Source organism: Aquarana catesbeiana, linkage group LG01 (assembly GCF_042186555.1).
Source record: "Aquarana catesbeiana isolate 2022-GZ linkage group LG01, ASM4218655v1, whole genome shotgun sequence".
NCBI classification, from domain to species: Eukaryota; Metazoa; Chordata; class Amphibia; order Anura; family Ranidae; genus Aquarana; species Aquarana catesbeiana.
Window position 1 is genome coordinate 696,811,381 of NC_133324.1, and position 13,031 is coordinate 696,824,411.

Genomic DNA, 13,031 nt, shown 5'->3' on the forward strand with positions numbered 1-13,031 from the left:
CAGAGTCTGGATCTGCAGCCTGCTATTCAGGGGAACTAGAGTGGAAACTGTTAGCTTGTGTTGTGAATGATACAGCTGAAGAAGAGAGCGCTTAGGCCCCATTCACACCTGAGAGTAGCGTTTTTGAGTGGTTTTTCCGGCGTTTTGTCGGGCATATTTGTGAGTTTCCATGCAGCGTTTTCTGGCTTTGGCGTCTCTTATTAGCCAATAGGAAAAATTATCATCTGTTTCATCATTTGTTACTATGTTTTTGTCATCTGCTTCCTGCTCCAAAAATGCCCAAATATGCCTGATTTGAGCGACAAAAAAAAGGGTCCAGAACTTGTTTGAGCTTCAGGCGACTTGGAGTGGAGATGTGACCCATCTCCATAGAGAATAATGTATTTTTTCCCCCATAAGCGTTTTGTAGCTTGAGGCTTCAAGCTACAAAACGCTCAGGTGTGAATGGAGCCTTAGTTACAAAAACATAAGCTGACAACAGCACAAGCCAGGTACTATGTGAGGCTGTCTCGAATAAGTATAGTAGCAGATTGTTTTTGTGAATGAAGGTACTCTTTTCAAGCTGTAATCTTTCATAACACAAGTGACAGTTTCTACTCTCTCAGTGCCCTGAATAGCAGGCTGTAGGTCTGGACTATGTGTACTGAAAAGGACAGATGAGGAAACAGGGCTCTGTAAAATGGAGAGGGAGTGGGGCTCAGTGCTGGCTGTAATTGCTCCCTTTCCCCCAAATAAGATAAAAAAAAAAAAAAAAAAAAAAAGAGACTTTAAAATTTTAATGAAAACAAAAAACAAAACACAATACATAACCCATTTTTTTGTAAAATAAAAAGTTGTCATGTCGAGGAAATAGATACCAAACATGTCACACTTTAAGATTGCTGCCTATGTGGGCGTGCGCACGTTAAAAGCCTTTACAGGTTACCACCGAATTACTGCCCAGGATGCGACATTTGCAGTGATACCTCATGTGTGGAAAGATCGCGGTTTGCGTGCGTGCAGGACCGACGCATGTGTTCGTCTTTGCACACTAGCACGGGGGGGCACCAAAAAAAAAATAAATGCAATACATTTCTTTTTTAAACACTGTTGCTTTAAAAAAAAAGTAGTTTTGATCACTTTTATTGCCGTCACCAGAAACGTAAACATCCTTGTGACAGCAATAGGCATGTGACAGGCACTTTGTATGGAGGGATCTGGGGTCAATAAGACCCCATATCCCTTTTTTGCACTTGAAAGCATTCAAAAACACCAAGATCTGCGTTTTTGAATACTTTCTATTTTTTTTTTAAAAATGGCACCGTTAAGATGCCGGTAAACCAAAAGCGATGTAAAGCGATGAAATGTCATGGGAGCAAGGACTAAAGGAAAATATTCTTCTACTTTACAACCCCCTACATTAAATGAGCGTTAAAATATGTGAACCATTATCTTTTAAAGCAACCCATTCAGTTTAAAATAGAAATGAAAGGCAAAAAACATTTGTGTATACACAGTGGATATAAAAAAAAAAAAAAAATATCTACACACCGATGTAAAAATGCCAGATTTTTTAAATGTAACAAAAAAAAAAAAAAAAATTATATAAAAAAAACTGTGCAACTCATTTAGAAAAACAACCTCAAATCTTTAGATGGCGATAAAATATGAAAATCTTACAATAATGTGCTTGCATGAATATGCACACCCTTAAAAGTAGTTGAAAACCCTCATATACCCAGTAAAGTGACTGGCTTCAGATGATACACAAAGATGAAGCAAATCCTCCTACATAAACTGTACCCGGTTTTATCTGCAGTCTTCTCTTCTCTACAGCCAAAGTCCAGAATTTATAAAGCTTGTCTGAGCTGTCCGCAAAAAAAAAAGGGAAGAAGAAAAAAGGAGCTGATTGGAGGGAAGGGACACACCCCTCTGCACACAGCTCCAGGAACAGAGCAGAGGCTGTCAATCATCTGGCCATCTCTCCTGTCACCTTTTTCCTCTTTGTGTCAGGAAAAAATGTCACAAGCGATTCATGCTCACAGCAGAGGAATGAAGCAGCAGACAGAAATTACATTAAGTGCTCTGGACTGAGACAAGTACACACTATAGAGGGATATGCTTTGTACATATTGCATGTCAGATTTCCAACCATTTTAAGCTAATACTTTGCCAAAGCACCTTTTGATTTTATGACAGAACTCCGTCTTTTAGGGTAGGAGTCTATTAGCACGGCACATCTTGCCTTGGAAATCTTTACCCACTCTTTCTTGCAAAAGTGCTCAAAATCTGTCAGATTGTGAGGATATCTACTGTGCACAGCCACTTCAGGCCATCCCACATTCCAAAACTTTAATCTTCGTCTGATGAAGCCATTTCTTTCTTGATTTGGATGTATGATTTAGGTTTTTGTCATGCTGAAATGTCAAACCCCTCTTCACCTTTGACTTTTAAGCAGTCCTGAAGGGTCTGTGCCAAAAATGACTGAGATTTGAAACTTGTTATAAATCCATCTGCCTTGACTAAAGCCCTAGTTCCAGCTGAATAAAAATATCTCAAAAGCATAATGCTGCCACCACCATGCTTCAATGTGGGTATGGTGATTTTGGTGATGCTCAGTGTTGGTTTTGCACCAAACATACTTTTTAGAATTCTGGTCAAAAAGCTCAATCTTGGCCTCTTTACAGCAGAACACATTTCCTCACATGCTTTGGCAGACTCGATATAGGATTTTTGCAAAAGTTTAGCTGGGTTTGGATGTTTTCCTTAACCACTTGAAGACCGCCCACTGCACATATGCTATTGTGCGAAACAACGCACCTGTACATTGTTTCATGCAATAAATACTGTGGGTGGACGCGACCGATGGATGCCACAGGACCACGTGGGTCCAGCGGACTCAATGTCCGCCAGCCACCCACAATCGCTGCACAGAGGCAGAACGGGGATCTGCCTATGTAAACAAGGCGGTTGCCCATTGTGACAGGGGACAACATGGAAATCTGCTGTTCCTAGTGATCAGGAATAGCGATCTCTGTGTTACCAGTAAAAACAAACATTTAAAAAAAAAAAAAAAATTATATATATATATATATATATATATATATCTGTATCTCCGCTATTTTGTAGATGCTATAACTTTTGCGCAAACCAATATATGTTTATTGCAATTTTCTTTACCAAAAATATGTAGCAGAATACATATTGGCCTAAACTGATTAATACATTTGTGATTGCATATATTTTGTTTTGGATATGCATTATAGCAGAAGGTAAAAAAAAAAAAATTTAATTATTTTGTTCTTCAAAATTATCGTTTTTTTTTTTTTTTTTTTTTATAGCGCAAAAAATAAAAACCCACAGGGGTGCTCAAAAAGGAAGCTCTATTTGTGGGAAAAAACAGACATAAGTTTTGTTTAGATATAACGTCGCAAGACCGTGCAATTGTCAGTTAAAGCGACGCAGTGCCGTATTGCAAAAAATGGCCTGGTCATTAAGGGGGTAAATCCTTCCGGGGATGAAGTGGTTAATAAGAAAAGGTTTCGGTCTTGCCACTCTACCCCATACATATGAATACGGGAGATTGGCATCACACGTAATACACAACCAGTACTTGCCAGATATTCCTGCAGCTGCTTTGAATGTTGCTGCAGACATCTTGGCAGTCGCCTGAACCAGTTTTTCGGCATTTTGTTTTTAAAATCAGTTTTGAAAGAATGTCCAGTTCTTGGTAATGTCACGGTTGTGTCATATTTTCTCCACTTGATGACAGTCTTCACTGTGTTCCATGGTATATCTAATGGCTTGGAATTATTGTTGTACCCTTCTCCTGACTGTCCAACAATGAGATCCCTTTGATGCTTTGTAAGCTTTTTGCAGACCATGGCTTTTGTTATAAGAGACACCTAAGGAAATGTCAGAAAAATCCTACTAGAACTGCTGATCTTAATATGGGCTTAAAGGGGTTGTAAACCCTCGAGGTTTTTCACCTTAATGCATTCTATGCATTAAGGTAAAAAACCTCCTGTCATGCAGCAGCCCCCCCTTTTACTTACCTGAGCCCTATGATTACCGCAACGGGAACTCTGGCTGGTGTCTTGTGTCTCCTGATTGGATAGATTGATAGCAGCGCAGTCATTAGTTCCCGCTGCTGTGTGTGTGTGTGTGTGTGGGCTCTGCGGGGTTGAGTCCTGCTGTCTGTTTCAATAGACGTAGCAGCAGGACTCACAGAGCACGCCCGCACAGGTGTCCCGAAGGAGAGCACTTCTCCAAAGGGGAACTCGAGAAAAGGAGGAGCCATCAGCGCCGCTAAGGAACCACAGAAGAGGAGGACTGGGGCAACTCTGTGCAAAAACCAACTGCACAGAGAAGGCAAGTATGATATGTTTGGATATGTTTGTTATTTAAAAAATAAAAAGCAAGGGTTTAGTAACCCTTTAATCAGGGTCAGTTTCACTGATGGCAGGTATGTTTGGATTATTTTTTTAAACATCAGTTTGAAAGGTTAATTCTGAACCACGTCCCTAATTATAAGAGTGTGTACACTTATGCAGCCACGATATTCTTTTTTTATCCATTAAACAATTTGAGTTTGTTTTTTTTCAATCGAAGTGTACAGATTATAGGTTACATTAAAAGTACAACAAAATTCTTAAAGAGGAGTTCTGGGCCCACACAAAAAAATATACTGTAGCTGCCGACTTAATATTAGGACACTTACCTGTCCAGGATTCCCGCAATGTCGGCACCACAGACGATTTTCAGATTGGCTGTCTGGTGCTGCCACTGCCATTCGTAGTAATGGAACGATAGAGCAAATAAGAACAAAGATGACGCACACACCACCAGCTCGTCAAACAGAAAGATGTAAATGGCCTCCTACTGGGGCCACCCTCTTGATGTGTTTTGCCCTGTCCACCGGTTGGTCTCAGAAGAAGCAACAAGCCGAGGCCATTTATGCCTCATGTACACTGCTGCTGATAAACGGACATTCAGGAGCAGTTGGGCATTTTTTTTCAACTGCTCCTGAACTCTCCTCTATGTTATCTCATCAGTACATGTACACACGTTCGTTAAGCCCCCTTTCGCACTGAGGCATTGGTGGTAAAGCGCCGCTAAAAATACCAACGTTTTTTGCGGGGGTTTTCAGACGCTAGCGGGGCGGTTTTAACCCCCGCTAGCAGCCAAAAAAGGGTTAAAATGACCCGCAAAGTGCCGCTGCAGCGGCACTTTGCTGGCGGTTTGGCAGAGGTGCCCATCCAGTTCAATGTGCAGGAGCGGTGTATACAGGGGGTCCCCGGGTTACAAACAAGATAGGGACTTTAGGTTTGTTCTTAAGTTGAATCTGTTTGTAAGTCGGAACAGGTAAATTTTTTAAGTGTAGCTCCAGCCAAAAAATCTATTTTTACATTTTTTAGATAGCCTAGGGAAGGGTTATCACCCCTGTAACATATGTTTTGCTGTCTGTGCCCCTGTTCAGAAGATTTCACATCACTTTCTGTCCCAATGACAATTGGATTTTAAAAATTTGGGGTTATTAGGAAAACAAGGATTGGTGATAAAGCATCAGTGGAGACACCTTTTTGCCATATTAACTCTTACAGGAGTGAATTTCCCTTCCTAGGGGTAGATTTCCTCTCACTTCCTGTTGCCTCCCTCCGTTTGTAAGTAGGAGTCGTTTGTAAGTCGGATGTTTGTAAGTAGGGGACCCCCTGTACACTGCTCCAAAGACGCTGCTTGCAGAAGTTTTTTTTAACACCCTGCAAGCGCATTGCTCCAGTGTAAAAGCTCTCGGGCTTTCACACTGGATAGGAGAGGCTCTTTACAGGCGCTATTTTTAGCCTTGTAGCACCTGTAAAGTGCCTCAGTGTGAAAGGGGTCTTATAGTCGTTTTTGGAACCAAAAAAAATGCATTCAGAAGCTGTGTTTAGAGGCATTTTAAACACCAAACACAGCTAAACGCGGCTAAACGCGGCTACCCGTGTTTTCGTTTAGTAGAGTTTTTAAAAGGGAAACATTTTATTCATCACTTTTGAGCCTGGAAATGCTAAAAACACACCAAAAACTCAATTATCACTGTATGCAAGCTTGATATACCATGTGATATCCCCCTCATCAGCCAATTATGCTGTACAATATACAACTTGCATTACTTGACACTGAATTTGAATAGGAATTTCACTCACCCGTCAACCATTGAGAATTTGCGAATTAGTCTAACCTTTTCCAAGAGAACGTCAAAGGTGGCAATTGACATGCATGTAAGATTAAAAGATTTCTCTGGGTAATTACGCAGCTGAACATACATATTAGAAAAGTATCCTGTGGACGTGCGTTGAGCCATCAATGGTTGTGTCCAGTAGCGACGATCTCTGGTCCTCTCATGCAATTTTCTATGTCTTTGGAGCCTCAGCAAAAGCAACATCAGGAGCATTTCCTCACACATGCTCATCATGGGATCCATATTAACAAACCAACCATAAAATAACTAGCTACAAGCACACTGCTTTCTTAGCTGCTACTCACAGAATGGCTGAAATAAGTAATAAATACTTGTTTTTAGTGTTCTAATCATTTTGGAGGGTCTCCTGAGGTTATCTTTAGTAAACGCTCCTGAACGCAATCGTGGCTTGTAAACGCTGCTAAACACACTTTTTTAAATGTGGATTACTAGCTGTGGTGTTCCAGCATTCAGGAGAGGTTGAGAAACGTCCGATGTACATGAAGCCTTACATCTCTTTCGATCGGACAAGCTAGTGGTTTGCAACATCTTTGTTCCAGCTGTGACAGCATTCAAGCGGGCTTCATTTATGCAGAATTCTGCCATCACTGTTCTGTGGTAGGAGTGTGCTCAATCACGTGAACCCAGCACTGTGACTGCACAGTCACTGATAGCTCCTAGTATTTAGCAGCAATTGGGGGCCAGCAGGATGGGCTTCCAATCACATGATCATTGTGAGAACCAACCAGTGTTATTAGCATCAATGTAGACAACATTGCTCCAGACACTGATCTCCCTTCACTCAGAAGCCTGGCCCGGCAGCTGACAGCCTCTCAAAGGCCACTGAGCCCGCCACTCCCATCCCCTCCACAGCCCAACGCTCCAGTGAGCTGGTGATCAACAAGTCACCGGATCTTTGCAGGCTATAAACAGAAAGCTGAGCGATCAGCAGCGTTCAACCGCTCAGTTCTCGGTCTTAGAGGTTGAGGAAGACACATAAAGATAGGATCGGTGCTGTAGCCATCTAGGCAAGTATGATTTTTTTTTGTTTTCTTTGTTTTTTTTTTTTTATTCCAATTCTTCTCTTTTAAAAAATTATCCAGCTAACAGGATACAGTGCTTGTTTTGTCCTGAGAATTACATAATACAGAACACTTACCTTGAACCAGGGTCCATGCAGCAGCCTACAGTCCATCCCTCCTTTAAAACGTGGGTGGGCGTTCCTATGCCACCACATACATTGCAGGACCAGTGGTAGCTGCTGGTTCAACATTGTACGTGACATGAACATGAAAACTGCAAGAACAGCAACTTCATGAGAACACTTCTCAAAAATGGCAGGGAGAAAGACCATGGAGTAAGGCAAGTATTCTTCTGTATTACATTATCCCCCAGTAAAAACAAGCAATATATCTTGTACCAACTAAGGTAAGATTTGTATTTGCTTTTGCCTGGAGCTAGACTTAAAGTGGTTGTAAACCTCAGACATGAAATATAAACAAAGCATATCCCTCTATAGTGTGTACACCTGAGCGTAGCGTTTTCAGGCAGAAAGCCTTGCGATTTTACATATGTCAAAAGGTCATCAATGTAAAAAGCAGAAAAAACGTCCAAATCTGCCAAAAAAAAAAAAAAAAAATCAGAACTTGTTTGAGCTACAGGCGTTTTGGAGTGGAGATGTGAACCATCTCCATAGAGAATAATTGATTTTTTTTTTTTTTCCCCTCCAGCATTTTGTAGCTTCAGGCTTCAAGCTAAAAAACGCTCAGGTGTGAATGGGGCCTAAGTGTCATACCTATCTGCTGCCCCGTTCCCCTGCTATCAGCATGAGTCACCTCTGACAAGTTTTTTGGCACCCAGAGAAAAAAATGGCGACAGGGGAAGAGACATCCAGCAGATTGAGAGCCTCAGCTCTATTCCTGTGAGCTGGGGGTGGGGGGGTAGTCCCTTCCATTCAATCAGCTCTCAGAACTCTCCAGAGTGTAATGTCAGCTCCCCTTTTTTCCCTGACAGCTCAGACAAGCTTTATAAATTCTGGACCTTGAACAGATGTAGAGAAGAGACGCCTGCAGATAAACAGGTGCAACTTATGTAGGAGGATTTTTTTCATCTGCGTATCACCTGAAGCCATTTTTGGGTGGAACTCCGCTTTAAATACTTGAAAACTTTTAAGTGTCCCTCTTTCCTATACCAAGGAGGTATACATCTTTACTACTTGTTACCAGTGAAACACAAGCTGGCTGCATTACTGAGAACATTAAGTTGTATACACGGATACAATCACTCCCAGCATCTGTCATACTATAGCTCTCCTAGCTTATACTCTCAGTACCCTCGATACACCCTAACCCCCCCCTCCCCCAATGCTACAGCTGCCCCTCGATAACCCCCCATGCTAAGGGATAACCCCCCCCCAACGCTGCAGCTCCCCCTCGATAACCCCCCCCTGCTACAGGATAACCCCCCTCCCCAATGCTACAGCTCCCCCTTGATAACCCCCCCGCCACGGCGCCCCCGGCACACCCTCGGTAAACCCAGCGCCGCGGCGCCCCCGGTACACCCCAACGCTGCGGAGCCCCCGGCACACCCCAACGCTGCGGCGCCCCCGGCACACCCTCAGTAAACCCAAGGCTGCGGCGCCCCCGGCACACCCCAACGCTGCGGCACCCCCGGCACACCCCAACGCTGCAGCACCCCCAGCACACCCTCGGTAACCCCCCCATGCTACGGTTCTCCCTGCAACCCCTTATGCTATGGCTATTTCAGCACATCCTTGGCACCCTCCATGCGATGGCTTCCCAGACACACACCCTCGGAAATCCCCCCCACAACCCCTATGCTAAGACTATCTCAGCACACCCTTGGCAACCCCTTACGCTGCGTCTCCCCCTGAACACCCTTCACCTCCCCCGTCCTCTCACCACGGCCATAGAACTTGCTGCCCTCTGTCACGTCGAACACCTTGCCGTTGACAGCCAGTAGTATGCGGGGGTTGTTGGCTCCATCAAAGTCTCGCAGTTGCTGCAGGGTGAAGTCTCTCCGCTTCATGCGGGGTAAGGAAGAGCGCGATCGGGTCCCGGCCCCCCTCCAGCGCCAATACACCCGCCAGGCTCCGAACGTCAACACCGCTAGGAGAGCCGCGTTCAGTAGCAGCGTGCACACAAAGCCCAACCCGGAGCCTTCTCCTTCCTCTTGGCCCGAAGGGGCACCTGCCGACTGCTGCTCCTCCCAACTCTCCGACATCACCCGCCTAACGTTCCTCCCGGGTCACCACTGGACGACACCCGCCGGGAGGAGGGCACACACAGGCGGGAAGGCTCAGCCCACAAACACACTAGCAGAAGGGACAGCTGACGCTACTCGCCACGGTGACGGTTACAGCTAGGCGACAAGCTGCGCTTTCTGATGACGTCATCCAGGCGCGAGAGCGGTATTTGGAAGTCACAGGAAGGAGAAAGGGGCGGGAAGAAGGTTTTTTTTTTTTAATGAGCTTTATTTTTATTATTACATAAAACATAGAGCGGGCGACACGTGATCAAACTGCGTGCTGGGGTTTCAATGTATCGGTGCGAGCTCTTCGTTTTCATAACAAAATGGAGTTCTGGCCAAACCGACCAATCAGCTGTTTGGCTTCCTTGTTTACAGCGTGGGAGGTGAAGCCTGATTGACCAATCAATGTTGGCCTAGTTTCCAGGGAGTGGCTGTTACAGCATAGCTCCCAACTGTCCCTGATTTCGAGGGACTGTCCCTGATTTGGAGCAATGTCCATGTGTCACTCATTCCTCCTCATTTGTCCCTCATTTTGGTCTGATCTATATAGTTGTATATAAAATGCACTTTTTATCTATCAAAAAGTTTTTTCCAGTGCTAAACCTTTCATCTGATTTCTAAATTGCTGCATTTGTAAATTCTAAAAGCCAATATAAATGAAGAGTAGTGGTAAATAAAGCACTTGTTTGTTGAACCAATCTTTTATTGTTTGTACAATCCTCCTTTAAGGGGGCGTGGCAGGGGGTGTGTCCTATGCCTGCATACTTTTGCTGATAGGTGTCCCTCATTCCCATCTCAAAAAGTTGGGAGGTATGGTTACAGCGCAACCGTATCCAGGCTGTACACATATTCTAATAATTACTGAAGGCCTCATATAAGTCATTTTTATGTTTGCCTATAGCTTTACTTTAACCCTATAGCCTCGTACTCGGATTTTCCAACAGAAATTGTGTGATGACAGGCTGTTGGTGGAAAATCCAACCGTTTGTACACTCCATCGAACAATTGTCCAGAGTACAAACACGCATGCTCAGAAGCAAGGACGAACCGGAAGCGGTCGGTCTTGTAAACTAGTGTTTGTAATGGAGAATTCACATTTGTGACGCAGCAAATTATGAAATCTCGAAATGCAGTGCACAACTCTCTTCTTCTTTATAATGGGATAATAATGAAGCTGCTTTGCTGGTGATACCGACGGAGTTCTGCCAAATGTATTTAAAAAGGCTTTTTATCAAGTAGAATTTTTTTTTTGGGTCAAGTTACCACAACACCATTATCCCCTAGTTTTTAAGATCAAAGCTACAACTATGTTGGTGTCCCTTGTTAATTTTACATTGTATTTTTTAAATGTACCTGCCTACACCCAAGCTGTCATTTTAAGTAAAACACGTAGCCAAGTATTTTTCAAATTCATTTTTTTTTAATTAAATAGGGATCACAAGAAGGTCCTATAAAAATCAAGAGGAAGGCTGCGATGGAGAAACTGTTGGAATTGGTGACCCCTTTGTACCCCAGGGCAGACCTCAATTATGTGAAGAGCAAAATTGGGAACCTGAGGAGTACATTTAAAGGGAGCACAAGAACGTCCTGGACCCCGAGAGATCGGGAGCAGCAGCAGATGACTGGTATGTCCCCAGGCTGTGATATTACAACAGCTTGTGGTTTTTGACAGAGCAGACCGAACCCAGGCCATCACTGTCAACACTCCCTTCCACATTGGCTGAGGCCATTTTTTTCTTGTGCATTATTAAAAAAAAATAAAATAAATTAGACATGTTATCTGCCATCCAAATCAAAATTCAATAACTTAACCAAAAAGTGCATTCTCTGTATACAAAAAGAAACAAATTATAACAACTAAAATCATAATAATAAACAAATTAAATTATTGTATGGCTGAAAATCTCCAGCCCAGCGGGCTTGTTGGGGGTCTTGGGGCTGGGAATGCCAATGTCTGTCATGCTGCTGTGGTGGGTGGGGCTGCTGTGGTGGGTGGGGTTGCTGTGGTGGAGGTGGGGCATCCAAATCTGAGATATGGGTTTTGGAGGAAATTTGTCCCCTCCCCCCCCCCCCCCCCCTGTTGAGGAGCTGCAGGATTAGTTTCTCGCACATCCTCCTTTGCTCCCCATCCATGTCTGGTAACTCATTAGCTGTCAGACCTCAGCTGCATTTGGGGCCGTACTGATTGCAGTTGTTGCGTGGCAAGGAAGGCAGCTGTGGCCTCGTCCAGGTTCCTGCTCTTCCTGGCCCTTTTAGCAGGAGGGCGTAGGGGAGAGATCTGGGACCCCGTGTGGCTGCTGGCCTTGGGCTCCTCTTGACTGATACTTTCCTGTGTATGAAAATGGGACATAATCAGTATATATATATTTTTTGATCATCAATCACACACAATTTTGAGCTCATGAATGTTGTAAATTGAATATGGAGAAATAGAAAAGGCTATCATTCTGATCCCTGCATTTTTCCTTCTTGTCCCAATCATTTTTGGCCACTACTGTCTATTGATATGGAAACCACTTTTGTTAAGGCAGAAATTTTTGAACAATAAAGTCTAGTTATCATCATTCTATTTTTGGATACAAATATATTCAACAATGCTATACCTGGGTCAAGCTGGGCTCCTCCACATCTTCATCCTGTGTCAAAGGACCAGGGTGGACCTCAGGAGCTGTGGCCTCATCCGATGTGGAAGGGAGTGTTGAGAGTGATGGCCTGGGTTGGGTTTGGTTGGACAAAAAACGCAGGCTGTGGTAGTACCACAGCCTGGGGACATATATGTCATCTGCTGATGCTCCTGATCTCTGTGATTCCTGGACCTTCTGACCTTCTTGTGCTCCCTATTAAATGTACTCCTCAGGTTCCCAATTTTGCTCTTCACAAAATTGATGTCTGCCCTGGGGTACAGAGGCTTGACAAATTCCAGAAGTTTCTCCATTGCTGCCTTCCTCTTGATTTTATTAGAGTAATCCATACTCTTCACCTTCCACAGACAGGGTAGTTCCCGATACTGGTCGGTAAATTGAGGCAAAAATCGGGCGCAGTGAATTTATCCACCATGATCAATTATTTATCAGATGCCTGCAAGACAGAACACAAGACAAACCATAATGTCAGGCTTAACTCATAAACTGGTCCCAATACAGGCCTCAGTCTAAGCAGTATAGGACACTAACACCGATGCCCTAATTTACAATTGTACCTTCGTTTTATGGCTCCTTTTGCGTGTTAGCGATGGCGATCATTCGTTCTACACTCCTAGATCGTTCCTACGGCTGTTCCATCGATCACGCGTTATGGCTTTATATACACTGCAAATGCGTGAAACTCTGCCCCTGTCCTTTCTAGTGTATTCCCCGCCTCTTCTTTTTCTTCACTTTTGAAGAAATAATGGACATCTTAGTGAGGACAGACTATGATAGGAAGCATGGACCTTACAGAAACCCAAATGCCAGAAAGGCCAAGATCATGGCTAAAGTTGTGAGAAGTCTGCGCAGGAGTTTTGGGGTACAACGAAACAAGGATCAGTTGAGAAAACGCTGGTCAGACCTCAAATTGAGCGAGG

At 43.8% G+C, this 13,031-nt stretch overlaps 1 protein-coding gene across 1 annotated transcript in view; it reads right to left on the reverse strand.

Annotated features, from left to right (window-relative positions):
- Positions 1-9,630, reverse strand: part of PGRMC2 (progesterone receptor membrane component 2) — a 31,034-nt gene extending 21,404 nt beyond the window's left edge. Inside the window, exon 1 of the mRNA XM_073603790.1 lies at positions 9,121-9,630. Within this exon, the coding sequence (XP_073459891.1) occupies positions 9,121-9,442 (322 nt within the window). The 5' untranslated portion in view covers positions 9,443-9,630. The remainder of the gene's footprint in view (positions 1-9,120) is intronic.
- Positions 9,631-13,031: the final 3,401 nt, after the last annotated feature.